General features: G+C 43.3%; 1 protein-coding gene across 1 annotated transcript in view; it reads right to left on the bottom strand.

Moving 5' to 3' along the window:
• Positions 1–4,032: 4,032 nt before the first annotated feature.
• The window catches only part of PLB1 (phospholipase B1), a 100,242-nt gene continuing 85,237 nt past the window's right edge, over positions 4,033–19,037 (bottom strand). The window contains exons 48-57 of the mRNA XM_040612250.1: positions 18,494–18,593; positions 17,043–17,094; positions 15,080–15,160; positions 13,944–14,009; positions 13,303–13,397; positions 12,041–12,122; positions 10,586–10,690; positions 9,447–9,542; positions 5,769–5,843; positions 4,033–5,278 (exon numbers count right to left, since the gene is read on the bottom strand). Coding sequence (XP_040468184.1) covers positions 5,057–5,278; positions 5,769–5,843; positions 9,447–9,542; positions 10,586–10,690; positions 12,041–12,122; positions 13,303–13,397; positions 13,944–14,009; positions 15,080–15,160; positions 17,043–17,094; positions 18,494–18,593 — 974 coding nt within the window. The 3' untranslated portion in view covers positions 4,033–5,056. The remainder of the gene's footprint in view (positions 5,279–5,768; positions 5,844–9,446; positions 9,543–10,585; positions 10,691–12,040; positions 12,123–13,302; positions 13,398–13,943; positions 14,010–15,079; positions 15,161–17,042; positions 17,095–18,493; positions 18,594–19,037) is intronic.

The following is a 19,037-nucleotide window of genomic DNA, read 5'->3' as shown; positions in this document are numbered from 1 at the left end:
GAATCAGATCAGATCTGCTTTATTGTTCTTAACATGCTTCTTTTATAAGGCTGCATACATAGTCTAAGATTATCGTGCACAAAGCTCATTGGTTACATATTGCAAAAGTGATTACATATTGCAAAAGCTAAGTTTCTTATTCGCTGTTCCTTTTCACTCTGCTTACTTCGTTTCCTAGGGTTACAAGTTCTGCTTCGGTACTTTCCATTGTATGCCTCAATCTTATGCTTGCTGACAGTTTCGGTTATAACCGGACCTACATTCTGTTTTGTATAACCACAGGCCTCAAGGTCGCAGTGCCCTTGTGGCCTAAACCTCCACTAGTTGTATTGCGTTATGTTCTTTCTCTTGCAGTCCGTTCTTCATGAGTTCCCACAGACCTCCCTCAATTAGATAAGTTTCACTGGAGGTCTTAGACAAATCATTCCCTTCATTCCTTCGTAGCTAGTTTTTAACTTTAAAAGGATTTTTTTTTTAAATCCTTGATGGTTATGATACAGATACTGTAAAGGTATCAGGTCACTTTTCCTTCTTCACAGCCACAATAATTTTACGCTGGTGAGAAAGCCCTCTTAGATATTTGGAAGCAGCTGGTTTCTCCAGCTGAAATAACTCACTCCAGGTCATCCCACAGATCAACAGCAGACACTCCGGACTGCCTCTCACTGGACCCTGTCCCTGCAGCACCACCGCTAGCCCAGAGGGACCACGAAGGGAGCAGAAGGGCTGGAGACTAGAAGCACCCAGCCACTGAAACATGTTCATGGAGCCCATGCTCCAACCGACAGAGGACACGAGCACGTTTGCATACCTGACTCCTACAAATCCTGCTGAAGGCCTGCAATTAGTTCGGCGGCCATACAGTTCAGGGAATTTCTCAGTAAAAGCCACGTAACTTGATCTAGTTATGACTGCGTTATGAATGACAGTTACACAGGTCTCAGAAATGGAAAGATGTAAGAGAGCTTATTCCAGCTTCTAGCCAGTGAGTAGTTTCAGTCACCGCTTAAATAAGCTCTCCTGTGTTTCATTGGATTTATTTTCTAAAATTGCTCAAGCTCTGGGCTTTCTGTATTTTCCCTTAGGTGACCAATCTCTTCAGTGATCAAACACAGAACAATTTTTGCTTTGCACTAGGATGTTCACCAAAAGCAGCTCAAGTTAACAATCCCCTGCCCCACCCCCATCAGGTAAGCGTTGATAGTGCTGGGTTTCAAAATGCACAAGGAAAATCTATTCGACTCGGAAAGGAATTTAATAGACGAAAGATGATGCAACGGTGTCCACAACAGCTAAGTGGCAGCAAGGAGAGTTGCTGACAATTAAATAGAAGATATTCAGCCAAGTATGTGCTAAGTTAAAATGTGCCAGCCTCTTTCCCTTCCTTCCACCACCTCCTTCTTTGGATACAGACTTTTGGTGCTACAAATGCTTCTCAGGTGCCTGGATGAGCAAACTGTACTTGGGACAGAAAGAGTATTAACACAGTAGTTCTCAAGAGCATCCCTCCATGTCATGCTCAGAGATCTATAATACCCAGAAAACTTGTCTCATTTAAGCAATTTGTGAACTAGTTTATGGATAGATTTCTGCCTCACTTTTCTGAAAATCCCAGATACCTTAGTTCTACAAAAAGAGTAAAAAGGGCAACCATTGCAAACCAGTGGTACTCCAATAGCAAATTCTTTAAGTACCTCAGGGAACATGAATCACACCAAGGCCTTTACAAAGGCTGGACCTTACAAAGCAAAACGCTGGCACTGTACCATGATGAGAGGGAGGTCCATCAGTAGGAACACAGGAGGCCAAAACTTGAACTCAGCCACTGACAAAGCTGTAGGCAAATGGTTTACCAACGCTTGTCAGGCTCCATCACTTCCCTGTTTGAAGAACAGATTACTTCTCAAGACCAGGCAACACCGTAGGACTCCCAACACCCTTTCCAAACACCTGAGCCATGCAGCAAGGCCAGTAGCCACAAAGGTCCTTTGGACAGTGACTGCTCATGCAGGCTGAGCTGTAGCTCTTCTCCAGAAGAATTCATAAAGCCTGTTGTCCCACGATGTTAGGAAATCACCCCAGACAGAAGCAAAGTCCTGGGCTAAGGCGGGATCAGTTTCATGCATCTTTCCATACAGACTTGAAGTTCCTTCTAGGACTCTCTTCTTTTGTGCACCAGTAGGCAATCTTGGCAGTCCACGGATGGAAAATGCCATAAGGGCATTTGAAACCAAGGTTGTGTTATCACAAAAAAAAAAAAAAGGGGAAAATGGACAGCTGACAGACAGGATGCACAGATTACTTTCTGAGTGAATGTGGCACTGAATGCAGCCAGACCAAGGTTCAGACCTACTGATTTGTCATTCACTCCAGCTTAACGTTACCTCTGCTTAATGAGCATGGAGGGAACGCTCAGCAGTAACATCTTCAAGGAAATAATTTTGCTTGTGGAGCAGCTGCAAACTACGTGACTCCTGGTGTTTTTTTTTTTAAATGTTGGTGCAGTTCGTCACATACTTCAGTCTATACAAAAAAGATGCCAGACACTTCCATACACTAAATAAGCAGCCCGCCAGTTCCTGCTCTAGCTCCTATGTACTCCTGCTGTAGTAGTGTATTAGAGCTACACCACAGCTACAGAAACCAGGGGAAAAGTCTTCCGTTGCAGAAGCAGCACAGAGTCAATATAATTTAAGCTGGATGGTTTCTCAGTTCCCAAAAGCATCAGTAAAGGCAGCATTCCTTACAGAGCTCAATGCCGCAGGGAACTGAGGATCTGCAGTCCAAAGCAGACTTACCTGGGCTCCTGCACAAGGTTTATTTCCACTTTAGAATCCTGCAGGATGGTGGAAGAGCTAAGAGCCATCTTTCCCCTCACTTCCCAACTGGCTGCACCTCTTGTTTTGGCTTTCAAAAGCCCAGAACAAAACTCAGCTTTCTAAATGAGGAAAGGGCATGTCCAGTTATTCTAGCAGGGGGCACCAGCACGAAAGCCAGGGTACACTTATACCCATCTCTAGGCAGGACAAACCCGATGTGAGAAGCTGCAGAACTTTGCAGCTCAGACTCATGTTGCAGGACCCCCACCCCACTGCCTGCATGCACACATGACGTAGAAAGGTAAATCAGCACCGAACTACTGTTTTGGGTTTCCTTTGAAATACCTAGTACTGATGAAAGGTTCTGGAGAGAACTTTATCTTTTTATTCCTTCCCAAGCCAAGAGCTGTACCAGCAGTGGCTATCCAAGCTCCCAAGAGGAAAGAGGACTCACAAGAATGACATTTAGGGCTGAGAGGACAGCGTAGCCTTCATCTACTGAGATACTTGCTCAGGTTTCTCACTTGTGAGGCTTATATTTTTCAATGTGTTTGAGGTGAAGGTGATGTAGAATGGACTGGAATACAGTAAATCTAGTCCACTGCATTGCAGGCTTGAGGCTGTGTTTGCTTCCATTTACTGAGCTAGATAAATATCAGTAGCTGGGATATCAGGTAGACAGTTAGCAACCCACAGTGAAGGCAGGGACAGGAACACCAGCCTGTGCTGCACTGAAACAAGATGCAAGTGCTTCTGTTGTGCATTCCAAATGATATCCCCACTTGGGGCTGCACATAGACCTCCCAGACACACGTCTGTGGGTAAGATTTAGGCAAATTAAAGCCCTACCAATAGTAGCCCAACCTCTGAGAGCAGATCAAATGAGAGGTGGGTGGAGCTACAGCCCCTGAAACCTGATTATGCAACTTGTATTTTACCCATCTCTTTTTATCTTAGCAGGGACAATGACAGGATCGAAATGGAAAAAGGAGGAGTCAGAGTATCTTCTATGTGCATAATGATTAGCTTTAGGAACTACAGAACACTTTCTTCTCTGAAACATTTTAATTTTCTGCTCATTTGTGTTTCTGGAGTGGAAATGTAGTACACCTCAGAAAAAACCTACACCAGTGCAAACCACATTTTGGCTTCGATAAAATAAAAATGTATAATGTAATGACATAGGAAACAAGAAAGGTATTGACAAACAAGTAGACTGCATGAATTGGCCTGCAAGTATAAAACGAGGAATGTCTAATTTCCAGGAAGGATCTCCTCTGAACTCCTGATCAGAATTAAAAAACCAAACCAAAACAAAACAAAACCCAAACACAAAACCATTGCAAATTCTTCCTGAAGAACAGTCATGGAGACTGCAGCCTGGGAGACCTGAACACACCATGGTCCTCTCAGAAGGGTTAAGCTAGTCTAATCTGCTGATCAGTTACTTCATTTCAGTTTAGACCCCCTACTGCATGCTAGTGAAGAAATTCCTTCTTCACAGGCAGCGTCTTTCTGGAACCAGCTACCATACAGCAGTGGGGACAGGCAGCTCTTTAGTCCTGGAGGAGAAGTGATGTGCATGGCCCAGCTCCCAGTCCAGTCCCAGACGGATGGACGGAGCCTGGAGGCCAAGGCAGTAGAGAGGGTGCAGTTATTCCAGCTGTGCTGCCCAGCACTGCACCAGGGATTCCACATGGATGGTCCAGGTTGCTCAGAAGCTGGCTTAAAGATGTTTCCATGGCATAGTACTTGCTTGTGTAGAACCACCTTAGCACCTTCAACATGATGGTCTTGCTGGAATTTAACATGTGAAATTGCAGTTTTTCTTTTTTACCTCACTTACCTTGCTATCGGGAAATACCAGGTCACTATCATGGACTTTTATCTAACATTTTATATACAGTTAAGAAAAAAGGGCAAGATGCACAATTAAGGTGCCAAGATACATGAACAAGTTTTCTCATTTTGTGCAAGCAACTGACATCCTGAGTAATACTCATGAAATGGAGAATTGCATCCCAGAATGGAAAAGCTTTAACACCTTGGACTTCATCCTCCTCTTGACTGATCTGTAGAAGCTAACTCCACAGAACATTTCTGATCAAGATTATTGGGCCCAAAAATCCTTGGCTAACCAAGAAGCTTCATTCATATACAACAGTTTTTTTAATTCTGCTGCTCTGTGTCACACCAGAGAGAAGCCTCAGCAGAGAAAGATGTTTGCTTCACTTGCTTTACAGAGTTGTTACTTTAATATTCTTTTCTGTGCTGGTCCCATGTTGGCATCTCTTGGCTCTTCTTCGTGACACAACCCAGATGAGTAAAGAACCTGCCAGGACTCCTGCTACTGCAGCCACGATGACAGCCCAGTAGGGGACTGAAGGTTCGGTTTTCTCCAAGTCAAGATGTGAATTTCTGAATCCACTGTTTCTCAACGTGGAGAGAAAAGGTTTAGCCTATAAAGGGAGAGCAAAGGTTTTACTGACCACAGACCACTCAAGAGGCAGCATTCAGACAATATGCCATCGTCCCTTCCCAGACAGGAACTTTCAATCTTTAGACTATCAGGTGTTTCTGCCTTCTGTCTTAGCCCAAACTTTTCCCTACCCTATTGCCTGAAAGTTTCTAGAACAAAAAAAAGGAGCCATTTCAGAATCAGGAGTGATGGCATCATTTCCAAATTTGTTTGCTGCAGACAACCAAATGGTAACAGACAGCAATATGTTAAAACTGGTTTAAATGATAGGCTTTCCATTGCAGTAAGGATAATTTTAATTTTTTTTCCTTAAATCTTAAGTAGATTTTCCTTTGTATAACAGAACAGGAGTATATTTTACTATTTAAAAGAGTATCTTTGTGAAGGCCTTGAAGAACTTTACTAATAAGAAGAAAGAAGAAAAATAAAAGTCATTAATGGAGAGTACAGACTTCTTGGCCTTTACTTACTGAGTCTGGACACTTGAGTTTTGATCTGTCATGGGTAAAGTTGTTGTAAGTCTGCTTTTCACCAACTGGCTCCAGCTGAAGAAGAGAAAAGCGACAGTAAACATAATGATTTTTTTTTCCTCCTCAGACTCTCCTGACTTGGGTGGTTACAACTTCTTATCCAATCTTTTGGTGCTTGCAGCATGAAGAACTGTGGTAGAAACATCACAGGAAAGTTTCCAAACATTTTAACACTCATGAACTGAAGACACTGAGAATCCGATGTACTGCCTGCAGAAAAACTCCCTCGGGAAGCAGGGAACAGGAGAAGCCTTTCTCCTTTTGCGTTGAGTGGAGGAATAAGTAACTCTGAATACCACATACTTTAAATATTCTGCTAAAACAAAGTGGTTCACTATACGTGCAGTTCTCCCACGTACACATCTCAAATGACAGTATAAACTACAAAGAAAAAACCCCTCATGACAGATGTTAGTCGTGTTACTTAGCACGTTACTGAAAGGAAGATGCTTAGGTGTCACAGTGATGGAACTAACTTCAGAAATTATGTAGAGTTACAGAGACAGGATGAGATGCTGCCAACCTTTGCAATCTTCACTCAGACAAGAAATACCCTGGGAGTTTTAGCTGAGGCTAGGTTCACAAGATTGCAAGAAGTGAGTTAAGTAGGGCCTTTTATATCATCAGCTGAGTTGCAATAGCTGACTGTAGGCTTACCCTCAGTCCATTTCAAACTCAACATAAAATATGCCCAGGCTAATGGCATAGTGTTTGTGGTTGGCTAGGAGTGCACACACCACCAGTTACCATAGTTAAGCTAACGAGTAGAGGCTTGCTCAGTCGTGTTAACTGAAGTGTTTACAACTGTGTATGGACATGCCTGAAGTAAGGACTTCAGGACTGGCCCACAGAGAACCGCAGAGCTGTCATCCAGCACTTCTGAGGATACAGCACAGAGGAGTGCTGTTGCTTCTGCTATTGTCCATACATGCGCTTGCTGTCCTCAAGTGATTACAGAGTCACTGTAGCATTCACCGTATGCTGGAGAGAAACAATACCACGACAAGCCTAACAAAACATGGAGGTGAAAAATTCTATTCGTAAGATTCCCATATGGAAACACTGGGAATACTTTGTCTTTCTAGTTCAGTTTAAAAAAAATAAGAGGAGGAAGTAGAGACTGAAAAATAAAAAGAGATAAGCCACAGCAAAATATCACTGGGGAAGGGAAGAAAGCTAACAAGTGGAGAGATGAGAAGCAAAACAGAATGCCAAGTTTTGATGATTGTCATGAGGTCCTGCTGGACACATACAAGAGTCCTAATCACTTGTCTGCCTGCCAGCTGATGTTGTGAAGCCTGAATTTGGTAGTTTAGTTGCATCTTAAAGGGAACAGTTCAGATTCTGACATGGTTATCTGTAAAATGTATGGCTTGTATCATGTAGCGTTCTGTCCGCAGTATGACTGGTTATCTGTAGATAATTGTAATACTTCCCGTGCCAGGGCATCTGGTAAGGAGTCTGGCACAGAGCCCAGACAAAGGATGAAAAGGTGCAAAATTCTGTAGCCAGCCATGCTTACTTCGTTTCTATGCAATTTGTTCCTCAGGAGCATTAGCTTCTGAGCTTTAAAGATGACAGTATCCCCAAGTCCATGAGCATGCAGGACAACTTCTGGAAGAAATGCACAGCTCCTCTAGAGTGTGTAGCAAACATGGAGGCAGAACACAAGACAAACACACTGTCTGTGTGCTCTGCTCCTAGGCCAAAGGACTGATGAGGTAGATTTAGGACCAGTGGAGACCCCTTAAGACTACTGAGTCTTCCGACTTCAGAGAGTGGGAGCATGCTTTGCTTTGCATGAAGAAAAAAGGTAAAGAACATTATGGTGAGGGAGAGGCTCCTTAAGCAATCCCCATCTCTGCATACCCACGCAGTGGCCAGGCACAGTCTGGCCCTTTATGTGTACTGACAAGAATCCATGTCATTTGGCCATAAGCCTACAGCCTGCTGAGCTTTTCAGGGAACAGGGAAACAATGTGGCCTTACAACGAGCTTGCACAGCCTCACCGTACATGGACTGCGAATGAAAAGGAGGGATGTGTTACAAGAACTAGATTTAAATAGTAAACAGTAAACTCTTCATTGGAAGAAGTGTGGATGTGGTGCTCAGGGACATGGTTTAGCAGTGGATTTGGCAGTGCTGGGTTAACAGTTGGACTTGATGATCTTAAAGGTCTTTTCCAATGTAAATGATTCTATGACACATCTCTATGGAAGTAAATGGCTGCGCCAAAAAATCAGTAAGAACCTGATCCCCGCCACCCCAGTAGAAAGCTTTGTGTCAATATCCTTACATGCGTAGGAAATGAGTGACAGCCTGGACAGAATAAGACTGGTGGCATAGAAAAAGGACTGATGGTGATTCAGGAATGAGTAATGGCCAACAGAAACACCACGTGGCAACAGAAACCCAGTTTAAGGCTACCATATGTCCAGGTACTGTCTCCTTCTTGAAACCGGCAGCTGTGCTTAATTTGAATGTTTTTTTACATTTGCCTGGGGTTTCTGAGCCACCATTAGCTCTGTTTGAGCTATGGAGCACAATGAAGCCTGTCAGGCTGCTGTCATCTGGAGTCCCAGACAGGGAAGCCTGACAGAAAACAGGCAGATTTGCTGTGCATGCACAAATCAATTACTCAGAGCATGTGCATACACTGTATGTCTACTGCTTTCTGTAACCCTGATCCTAGCTCATATGCTATAGTGGGCAACTACACAGATTTCTGCTTGCATTTCCCAGTCCTTGTTCGCAAATTCATTCTGGAATATCCTATAAGTTTCTTATCTTGCTCAAAATTTTACTTAAGCAGAAAAGAAATCCCCCTCCATTTATGCTTGTTTCTTGTACAAATCAGGATACAGGAGTTCTGCTAGCATAATGTATTTGGGTACTGGCGTTTATAAGACAAGAGGAAGAAATGTTGCTGTGGCATGAAAACGCCAGTTTTCCAACATGAGAAACACCATGGTTCTGAAAGCAACTGTGACCCTGAAGTTATCAAGTCCAGCATGTGCCTCTTACACACTCTTCCAGCACTATTCAAAAGCTACCATTTCCCCCAAAATGACAGAAGGAATGTGACTGCAAACAGAGGCATCATAGGTGCGATTTCAGCCCCCCCATTAGTTTCAGTGACTACTAGAATTGCCTCAGATACTAGAGTGGGTGGTTCAACATGTCCACACTATTAATGGCAGCAAAAAATCAATCAGATGAATATTTTCCTAATAAATCTAATAGAATTCACTGAAGAACGGCAAGCTTATTCAGCAGACATTTTCAGGAAACCTACAGGACTGGATGTTTAACTAGGCTGATTTTTTCCTTTAATATAAGTTATTCAGGAAAATAAGAAGGAGATTTTTCATTACATTAAGACTCTCAGGATTTCTCATTTTGAATGAGCAAAGACTTACACCGTTTTATACAATACGATTGCTTTGGATTGTGTTCCTAAGCAATGCAGACTGAGAAGGGTCTCAGAGTTGAGCAGCCCTCTCTTGTTAAGATATCAATTTTATTTCTTGCTTACTCTTCTGTTTCAGACACCTTTCTGATGATCTTTTGTAGGGACTGCTACTGCAGATGCATGGATCTAGGTTGTAGCCTCTTACCATATTGTTCCAGAGAGCCACAGCCATCTCGGCATAGCCTCTTGCACTGAAATGAAAGCAGTCTGCAGCAAAGAAACTCAGATCTGGCTTGCTGTTCTGCAATAAAAGCAAAAAAGTATTTCTCAGCACATTTCAAGCTTTGAGATCTGCCATATCTAATAGTGTACTGTACTTGGCATACTCCACGATTTTGGTATCTTCCTAAAGGCAACATGCTCATATTTTGACACTGAAAATAAACTTATGTGCTCCCAACTGTGGGCTGATTACTGCATCTTGAGACCTTCTATGTAATGCAGGCTGCTCAGTTTCACACAGCAATTTTCATAACAAACCTAAACTTACCATTAACCAACAGTCACAGCTCTTACATGGACACTGCCATTGACCCACACTCCACCTTGTACAGAACCGATAGAAATCTGCTTGTTCTTGCTTGTTAAACTTCCATAACTCAGACTTAAAACCTCTCAGGTGTTAAAATTTGTGCTGAATTTCTGCGGGCTTATCCACCTGTGGCAAATGTCTGGTTTAGGGAGAATTTGCCTCATCACTACCTGTATGGTGACTGTTCTTTGGACTTGAAAGCTGCCAGAACAAAATGGGGGTGATATGACAAAACAGCCAGTATTATGCAAAACTGTGTGGTGTTGACCAGGATTCATCCTCAATATTTGTATCCTTAACTACACAGCATACAGAAGTGCTAAGGCTGGACAAAAGGAGGAGAATCAGTGTTTGGCTTCAAAGGCTGCTTCCTATTTCCAGGCTGAGATGAGCCAGGCATGCAAGAGCTGCTGGTCTCCGTGTGAAGGAAACCTGAACATATTCCATAACGTAGATCAGTACAAAATTGTGGTGAATGCCAGTCAAGCCCCCAACAAGGGAAGCACCACACAGTTTAGAGGAAGCCAGAGGGTGCTTAGGTTTAATGTGTGCACACTATGAATGTTTCCTAAAGCCATTTTGATTCCCAGGCAGCAGAGTCTTCCTGTCTTCTGTCACTCTTACTGCAGGTTCCACCCTGTGCTGCTAGGCTGTGCAAAGAAAATAAAACAGTTCTTGTGGCATGGATCTTACTGACTTAGAGAAATCAAGATACTGGTCCTTGCATAATGGAAAAGGAAAACAGGACCCACTCTATCCAGAGGCAACAAGGTGTTTCGGAAAAATGGCTGCATGACAACTGCGAAGTCCTGACGCTTTTCGTACCGACCACTGTTGATCAGCTGTAAGGTTTCAGCCTGTACAAATTTTAATGATTGGAAACAGAAAAGTTACTTACAAGTTCATCTAGCATTTGTCACCTATCAAAACCATGCATATTATACTTCTTTCAATGTAGGAAGCCATAAATTATTAGTATAAATCCAGCTGAATAATATAAAGCAGTCCAGACAATTGCTAAGAAAATAATCTGCCTCATGAAGAGATTTTAATGAGGAAAATGTGCAGAAGCTAGGATAATTTGAATGTAAAGTTGCTTAATTTAAAAAAGTAGTTCATACCTTACTGACAGAAATCCATGCTGCACAATTGCAATGAGATTAAAATTTACAGAGAATTAAAAAAAGGAATAAGGCCACAATTTTTAGAAGTGACAAATGAGTTCAGAATGCCAACCTGAAGGCTGAGTTGTGCTTGATTTTTCAGAAAGGTGCGCTTGAAGTAAAATAAAACTTAAGCACTGAAGAATTACCTACCACTTTTGAAAACTATGGCCACAGACATTTGTACAGATAACAAAGACATCTCACTGTTACTTGCCAGTTTATGGGTAGAAACTCTAATGCTCCTGGTCATATCTCAGAACATTCCTAATCCCACTTCCTTACTTAAGGAAGATGTCCCCTCTAGGAGGTTTACATGAGTATTTTTCAAGACAGATTTTTTGAGCTTTGTCAGATTCGTTGGACAACATCCACTGCCAGAGCCAGAATGGAGGACAGGAGAACATAATGTGGTCTGATACAGTGATTCCTGTTTTCATAGGAATAATCATGTAAAAACCTTCTGCTCCAATAGCTATTTATTGTGTTTGTTAATTTTGAGTGAATCTTATGCCCCAGGCTATGAAAAGTTATTCTCAGATAGCAAAGTGACCCATGGTAAGCTCTCTGTGTGCACACTCTCAGCCTATGGCAAAATAAAGGAGTATCAGGTTGGTTTAGATCATTTTTTTCTGCTAAGAGTTACCACTAAACAGCTGATGCAAGGTGATTTGTCACCCTTGCAGTGACATGTTAATTCATGTGAGCTATTAATTGGATTCATAACGAACGAAGACATGTCAACAAATGTATCATCAGCCATCATCAATAACTCCTTTTCAGCTGTTGAAACAGCAGCTAGAAACAGAATCAGTCTCTATATTCCCCCAGCTCAGAACAAAGGTCAAATCACAAGGCAGTGTGGAATGACTTGCGCTGCTGCTAACTGGTTAGCTGGGTAGGGGCTTAGTTAGACTGTAGCCAAGCGGTTTCCAGTCATCCCTCTCTGTCCTGCTGAGGATATGCATGAGAGGAAGGGCAGTGAGGGAAGAAATATAAAAAAGACACAAATGAAGATGCCCAGTTACAGAATCAAGGTATTACCTGAAAATCTCTGTTAACTCTCTTCATTTCTTGTAGCTCAGAAGAATTTTCTTCAGGGTTTAAGAAACATGGACAAACATCCCTTCAATGAAAGAAATACTAGGATTAAAGGCCATTCTGGAACAGCTTATGCAATTCTTCAGCAACATGTATCTGCTTCAAGAAGCTCAGGATAGGTGTTCAAAACTCACATGCAAAAGGAGAGCCGCCTCATTGACTTAGAAATGGACAGATACTTCAGGAAAAAAAAATCTCTATGGACTTAGTTTTCAAAGTGAACACCTGTCAGAGCTGGTAAGAGCTGCAGGATCCGCAACTCAAGTCACGCACAAGTGTTTAATATGCCACATACTAGCAGGAAATCACACACGTCAGAAGTAAAACAAAAAACCCACATATATACAGGCTTACAGCAGATTTTCAGAAATCAGTGGGTTTAAAGGTAGAAAACACAAATTATTCATATAGTCTGGCTCCTTTAGACCACTGTGTTTTATTCTGTTACCCATGTATCAAGAGGTAATAACTTGTGCTTCACTGAAATACATCCTCTAAAAATGTGCTTGGAATAAATATGAAGACATTGAGCAAGACAGTCAATTCATTATTTTCCCTTCTAGTTTGTTCCAATAGTTAATCACTTCTATTATTAAAAATCTGTGCCCAACTTCATTTGAATTCATTAGGCATCAGCTTCCAACCACTGGTCTTTGTTACACCTTTCTTTGCTAGACTGAAGAGCCTTCTCATGTTCACGCTGACTCCTGTAAAGGCACTGCTGCTTTCTAAAACAAGTCCCTCAGCTTTCTTTGAGGTAGGATTTTGGTCTCCTCCATTAGGTGGGAATAGCAGTTCTGGTTGCACACTCTACTGTATGCAGCCCAGCCTGCACCATAGGTTCTTAGGTACATGGGTTGTATTCAGCACTGCATACAAGGAGAGGCGTCAGGGATGTCAGCCTGTGCTGCTGACCAGTGAGTGGCTGGGCAAAAAAGGCTTTGAAGTTCAGTAGTATGCTAATTATATGGTGACTTGGGCTGTGACATGATGCCTTAGACCTGAGAAGAAAAGTGACAACTCCGCTATCTATAGGCGCATGCCTTTTAGCTGAAGTATTGGGAGAAGTAATAGGAAGTTGATGGGAACTAGGCTGCAATGAAAGTAGCTTGGAAAGCTCATTGTGGATGTCCTACTGTAGAAACAACTTAAATTGATCCAAAAAAGTAGCAGTTTAAAGGCAAAGACTTATTTTGCTCACTTACTTCGCTGTCAAAGCACACCCCGAATAGCCTGCTGCGATCTGACGCAGTCCAGAAATCTCTAGTATCTCCACCACGTTGACAAAGACTCTTGGGAGCTGCAGGGATTATAATAATCAGACATACCAAATCACAGAACATGATACCACTACAAAGGGAGAAAGAAGTGCCGCCTGGAGGTCAGGGAGTCAGTGCAAACTGCACCGACTGCAACCAATAGCACGTGCGAGGATGATGCATAGGGGAGAGGGAAGGACACATACAGTGGATGTCAGCCAAAAAAATCCCAGCAGCTAATACAAACTAGCTGAAACACTGCTTCACTCCCCAGGGCATTTCTGTGTTCTCTAGGGTAAATGAAACTCTGTACAGTTGATTTAGCCATGAAAATTGGCAGTAGGGTTGTGCTATGTTTGGACCACAGCAAAATTGCTGTGAAACATACAGTTTCCCTGAAACTGCAGCCCACTTTCTCAGGGCATTATCTAACGCGGTTGCAATGCAGTGCTGAGGAGCAGCCTGACTCCAAGTATTTGGAAGATGACCTTGTATGAAACACATAACCACTGACAGTCTATCAGAGGTGAGAAAAACATCAGTGTGCTTGCCAGGAACATAGCTTGCTAGGTATCTTAAAAGCTTACCTCCTTATAGAAAATATCCAGAGTGTCCTGAAGGTGCTTTACATACTTTTGCACTGAATAGGTTTCCTGTGTAATTTGGGGGGGGGGGGGGGGGGGGGAAGAGAGAAAAATAAAAAGCATCAGTCTTCTTTCAGGGACCAAGAAATGTAACTGTTTCTCCTGAAAAAAGAAGTCCCCAGACTCTCTAGTTCCAATGCAGTCCATGAGAATATATACTCACTTGATGCTCCTTTTTGTCACATGCACACAGGCTATATAGTGCTTGTGTTTCTATGTCACGAATATATTCCCTTAATCTCTGTAGAAAATCCTGAGGTATATAATAGTTCTCGTCAGTCTTTGCCTGATGAGTAACCACATAAATCACAGGTTTGGATTTCATGTTGTCTTTTAAGGGACCCCGACCAGACCAGTTTGCCTTATGAACAGAGAGATACCTTTTTTTTTAAAACAGCCAATCTGAGCTAATTGACATGTAAGCAGTCAGGCAGTCAGGCCCCACAAAACCCGTAGGCAAAATGACTTTGTGACTGACATTACAGAGGTGTAGTGGGGCTGCGGGCAGCAGCAAGGGCTCCAGGAAAAAGAGCAAAACTGGGAGAACAGTCCCCAGCCATTTCAACCAGCTGGGGCCCAGACCCCCAGTCTGTGCCATGGGAACCTTTTCAGAGGGGATGACCACTGACAGCTAGATAAAAGAACATTTTTTGCACTGTAAACTGATGTTATTTCTTTTGGTGTCATCCTGAAGCAAGAATCGGGCATCCTTAGTAATTACTGCGTGGAGATGCTTTCCGGAATAAAGCTTCATTTGTGTCCCCATAACAACCTGCCTGAGACAATCACGCTTTCTTGACCACTTTGTCCCGTTAAGCTGGAAGAGCTCTTTAGCTTATCCTTGGTGTTTTGCTCAATACGGAGCAGGTTGCTGGTTCTTAAACGAACTCCAGAGCTGCAGCGCTCCGATATTAAAAGCTGTGCACTTGTTCCTGATACAATACAGATGAAAGGAACAGGACTTCTAAGCGCTTTTTAAACATAGAGAAACTTTGGCTCACTGAGAGAAAGGTTTTATTTCCAGGGCTGGCCACCTGCCAAGTGCCTGGACGAGCATGCCTGATTCAAGAGATACGAACCTTGTCCAAGCAGTACTGGCATAAGTCGTTGCCTCCAACAAGGACAGTGATCAGCTTCCAGTCTTCCTTGAAGTTAATTTTCTAGTGGCACAAAATAAACAGATTGCAGTGTCCATTGCTTAGGCAGGCAGAGGTAACATTCACAAATGGGGCTAAATGGAGTGCAGACAGCACGGCAGAGCAGAGAAAGGAGGCATGCTGAGTTAAGCTGGCAAAAGAAAAGCATCTGTCCAGCGGGAAAACGCGAACCTTTTGCTAGTCTAGCTGCAATTCACCTTGGCTTTTGCAAGAAAATTCCCTTCAGCAGACAAGATCTGTCAGGGTAGCCAAGCATGGCAATGTGTGGCAGCAAGCATCCCTAAATGAATGTTAGCTTCGGGACACAGATGGACAGGAGAGATTTGCCAGCCATGGCTGAACACGGCAGGCAGTGTGGGGACGAAACAGTGTGGGAGTGGATGCTGGAATGACTCATAGAGCTGTGGAACTGGAGCTGCTGGGGATCCCTGCCAGCTGGGCAAGTATTACCCCACAGCCAGGAGGGGCAAGGGGTGCCCCAGGGAACAGACAGCTGGATTAAAATAGAAGAGTCCAGGAGGCTGGTGACTCCACTGAACTCATATAAGGGCAGCTGCAGCATCCACGTCACCACAAGCTAACAATAGGAGCTGCCGAGAGCTGGATCTCATAAAAACATTTTGTAACATTCAGTACAAAGAAAGGAATCAAAGGCAACTATTTTTAGTACGGTGCATTTACATAACAAACATCTGTGAAAGGATCCCACAAATAGAGGGAGGGCCTGGGAATCACCCACCGGTCTGAATTCTCCTCCTTAACCAACACTTTGCTCGGAAAGCCTTTCATGAAGAGACAAAGTGTGGCAGGGACTTCCCCCCCTCCCCTTTTTTAGGATGCTTAAAAAACACTGAAAAAAACAAAGCTCTAGAGCCACGTACTGTTTTATTGAAGATCCATGCCAGCTCCCTTCACTCTGCCAAGCAACCAGCAATGCAGAGTAACTGACAGTGAGGTGAGCATGCAGCATCCAGCAAGAGTGCTGGCATGGAGAGACACATGCTTTGACAAATCCTGCTTATTCAGTACCTACCCTCCTTTCCCATTCAGCCTGAGCCAAGGAGCGCCAGGCACTCCCATTCCCTTACAGGGTGCTCTCCCCGAACCAACAACTCACACCCAGACAGTCATCCACTCAAATTCAGCCAACACTTGGATCAGGGCAGCCTTGGTTTTCTCCCAGATTTCCTCCCGTGACCCCAAACTGCAGTAGCAGCCACTGAAAAGTGAGTCACCCTTTTGGTACCCTTTGTAACTGTCAGTGGAGCTGGCACAGCAGGCTGGTCCACAATGCTAGGTCCCCTACTAATTCCCTAAAATCTTGTAGCATGACAGAGATTCACCCAACCCTGAAGTTTCTGACCGCTGATTAATCACTTGTCTCTTCAGAACCAGAGTTTCAGAGGGCCTAATCTCCTGGGAAGACTTCAGTTGTCCCCCTTTCCAATATTGCTATTTCCCAGAGCCAAGAGTGAATAGTGTGATTCATGTTGGTCACCAGGTGCCTGTTCCAGTGATTTTACACTCAGTCTCTATGACCTCCACTTTGAATGCTGCTGCTCAACTAAGCAGTCCTGTGATCTCCACAGAGCCTTCAGATCTCTCTCCTTCCTCACAACCGTCCTTTACACCTCCTGGCTGCACTACACCCTACATTAGTCTCTGCCTTACGTGTTTGCACCTTGCCTGCATGGATTTGTATAGGTAAGTTATCATCTCCTAGAGGCTGATTCCTGGCATATTCATCTTGGAAAGCACATCAGAGACAAGGACACTGACTTTTCTTCCATCAGTAAAGCACTCTTCACTACTCAAACATCCCATCAATTAGAGTCACCTCCCAGAGAACATGGGAGCACTGAGGGCTGGCCCAGGTTCTACTTACCGAGCTGCTTCTCATTAGCTCCACCAATTCACGTGCTTGGGCTGACATATTGCTATAGAGAGAGGACAGAAGCATTTTAGATGCGTGCTCTAAAAGTACATCATCTTCTTGATCTCCCATTCTTCATTTCAGTGACTCAGGATCAGAAGAAATCAATATAAGGAAAGTTCATCAAAAGGATGAACAAACAGAAGGACCACGACCAGCAGCAGTTGCACACGTGAATAATCTAATCTAAAAGGGCTTCCGCTAGGAAGGCTGCCAAGTGGCAGGCAGCTGGGATGAATTTTTCCCATCTCAGAGTTGGCCTAAGTGCGTTTTGTTTGGAGAAAACCACTAATGCCCAGATGCACAGAGACATTTAGTTGCATAACTCCCTTCAAAAATCTAGTGGAGAATTTTGGTGCTTACACAGAAGCTGGGCACCTCACCAGCCTTCCTGATCTGACCTTAAATTCCTACGTTTGTCTTACGGCTGGAAGCTATTGCTTACACTGCATAACTGCCAGGCTGGAGAGTCCTGGTCCAGCTCTGGGCAGGATGCAACATCCACAGGCTGAAGCACAAACCATGCTGAGACACCAGCTGAAAATTTGAGCTCCTGGTATAATAGAATAAGACTGTGCTTGAGCTAATAAGCCCTGCCTCTCTCCAGCACCTACACAAACATGCTTACATTATTTGGACTCCCGGAACCATATTGATGGCCCTAAGTCTTTGCTCAGGGCACCCATAAAGCAGTTAGTAGCTACACAGGCTTTGCTAGCTATCCTGAAACTCTCGCAGTAAAATTAATGACTGTTAAGTGTCACAGAAAGTCCTGGAAACAAATTCCACGAGTATCCACAGAGAAGGTACAGTGTATGCAATACAAACTCTTACACATTTTGGCTTTTAACAGACTAGTAGAATTTTTCTTCAGGAGGAAAAAGCAATAAATTCCCAGCTTTTTGTTCTGTTCCTTTTCTTTGCACTGCAAACATGGATAATTTTTAAAGCCAGTAGGGCAGCAGCGGGCTTCTACTTGATAGCTTGAGGCATATTTCCCAGAAATCAAGAAATAAATTAGAGATACTCCTAAATTTTTTTCTCATTACAGATATGACCTGACAGTGAATCAGGGATCTATGTATGGAAGACCAGACAGAAAAAGGTACTGTTAGAATTAGAAGCATAACTAAGACATTGGCTCAGAAATTCTGAGCAGAAGTCAAATAAAGGAAATTTATTTCTGTCTCTACTTTAGAAAAAGATACAAATAAATCCCCCAAATGCTAAATTTTAAAAAAAGGAATTAAAAAACAAATTAAGAACATCAGATCACAGAAACATGCTCAATACAAGTAGGTCATCAGTATCAACTCAACCTTCACATGCACTTCAAAGACAACCCAACTGCCAGTCCACCAGTTCTCACTGCTTTGCCCTTTCTCAGTTGCAATTGTGCTTACCGTGCTGTAGCACCTCTCTCTGCAATGTTGAATCCAGCTGTTTCCTTAGAGCTGCCAGTGGAGAAGCCGAAGAGGTTCGGATTGAATTTTTTCAAGATATCTTAAAAAGAAAACCCACAATGTTTAACCATCCACAGCACAAGTAGCAGCATTTCCTCCCACAGAAGCGCAAGCCAATTGAGTGGTGAGAAAATGGACTTGGGTTTTCCCCTCATTCACTGTGACCTTACAGAAGCTGTAGACACAGCTGCTTTGGAGACTCCAGTTACTGTCCAAACTTCAGCACTGCAACTGTTTGTCTCCATGGCCTTGAAGAGTCAGGGCCTGGCAGCCCAGAAGATGCACAGGTCCCAGGCAACTCAGCAGTCTTGAATTTGAGTGTCAGAGTAATTGTGGTTACCTTCCTTCACGTAACAGGAGCAGATGCTCCGAATATGGCCCTTTACCTCCCACTCCTCCAGCTACCCGTCAAGATAATATTTATTGCAGAGAAGTGGATTTTATTCACATTTCTAGATTTTAACAAAACCCTCAGCAGGGAAGC

The sequence above is a fragment of the Falco naumanni genome, chromosome 12, assembly GCF_017639655.2.
Source record: "Falco naumanni isolate bFalNau1 chromosome 12, bFalNau1.pat, whole genome shotgun sequence".
NCBI classification, from domain to species: domain Eukaryota; kingdom Metazoa; phylum Chordata; class Aves; order Falconiformes; family Falconidae; genus Falco; species Falco naumanni.
This window is presented reverse-complemented; position numbering and strand designations above follow the sequence as displayed.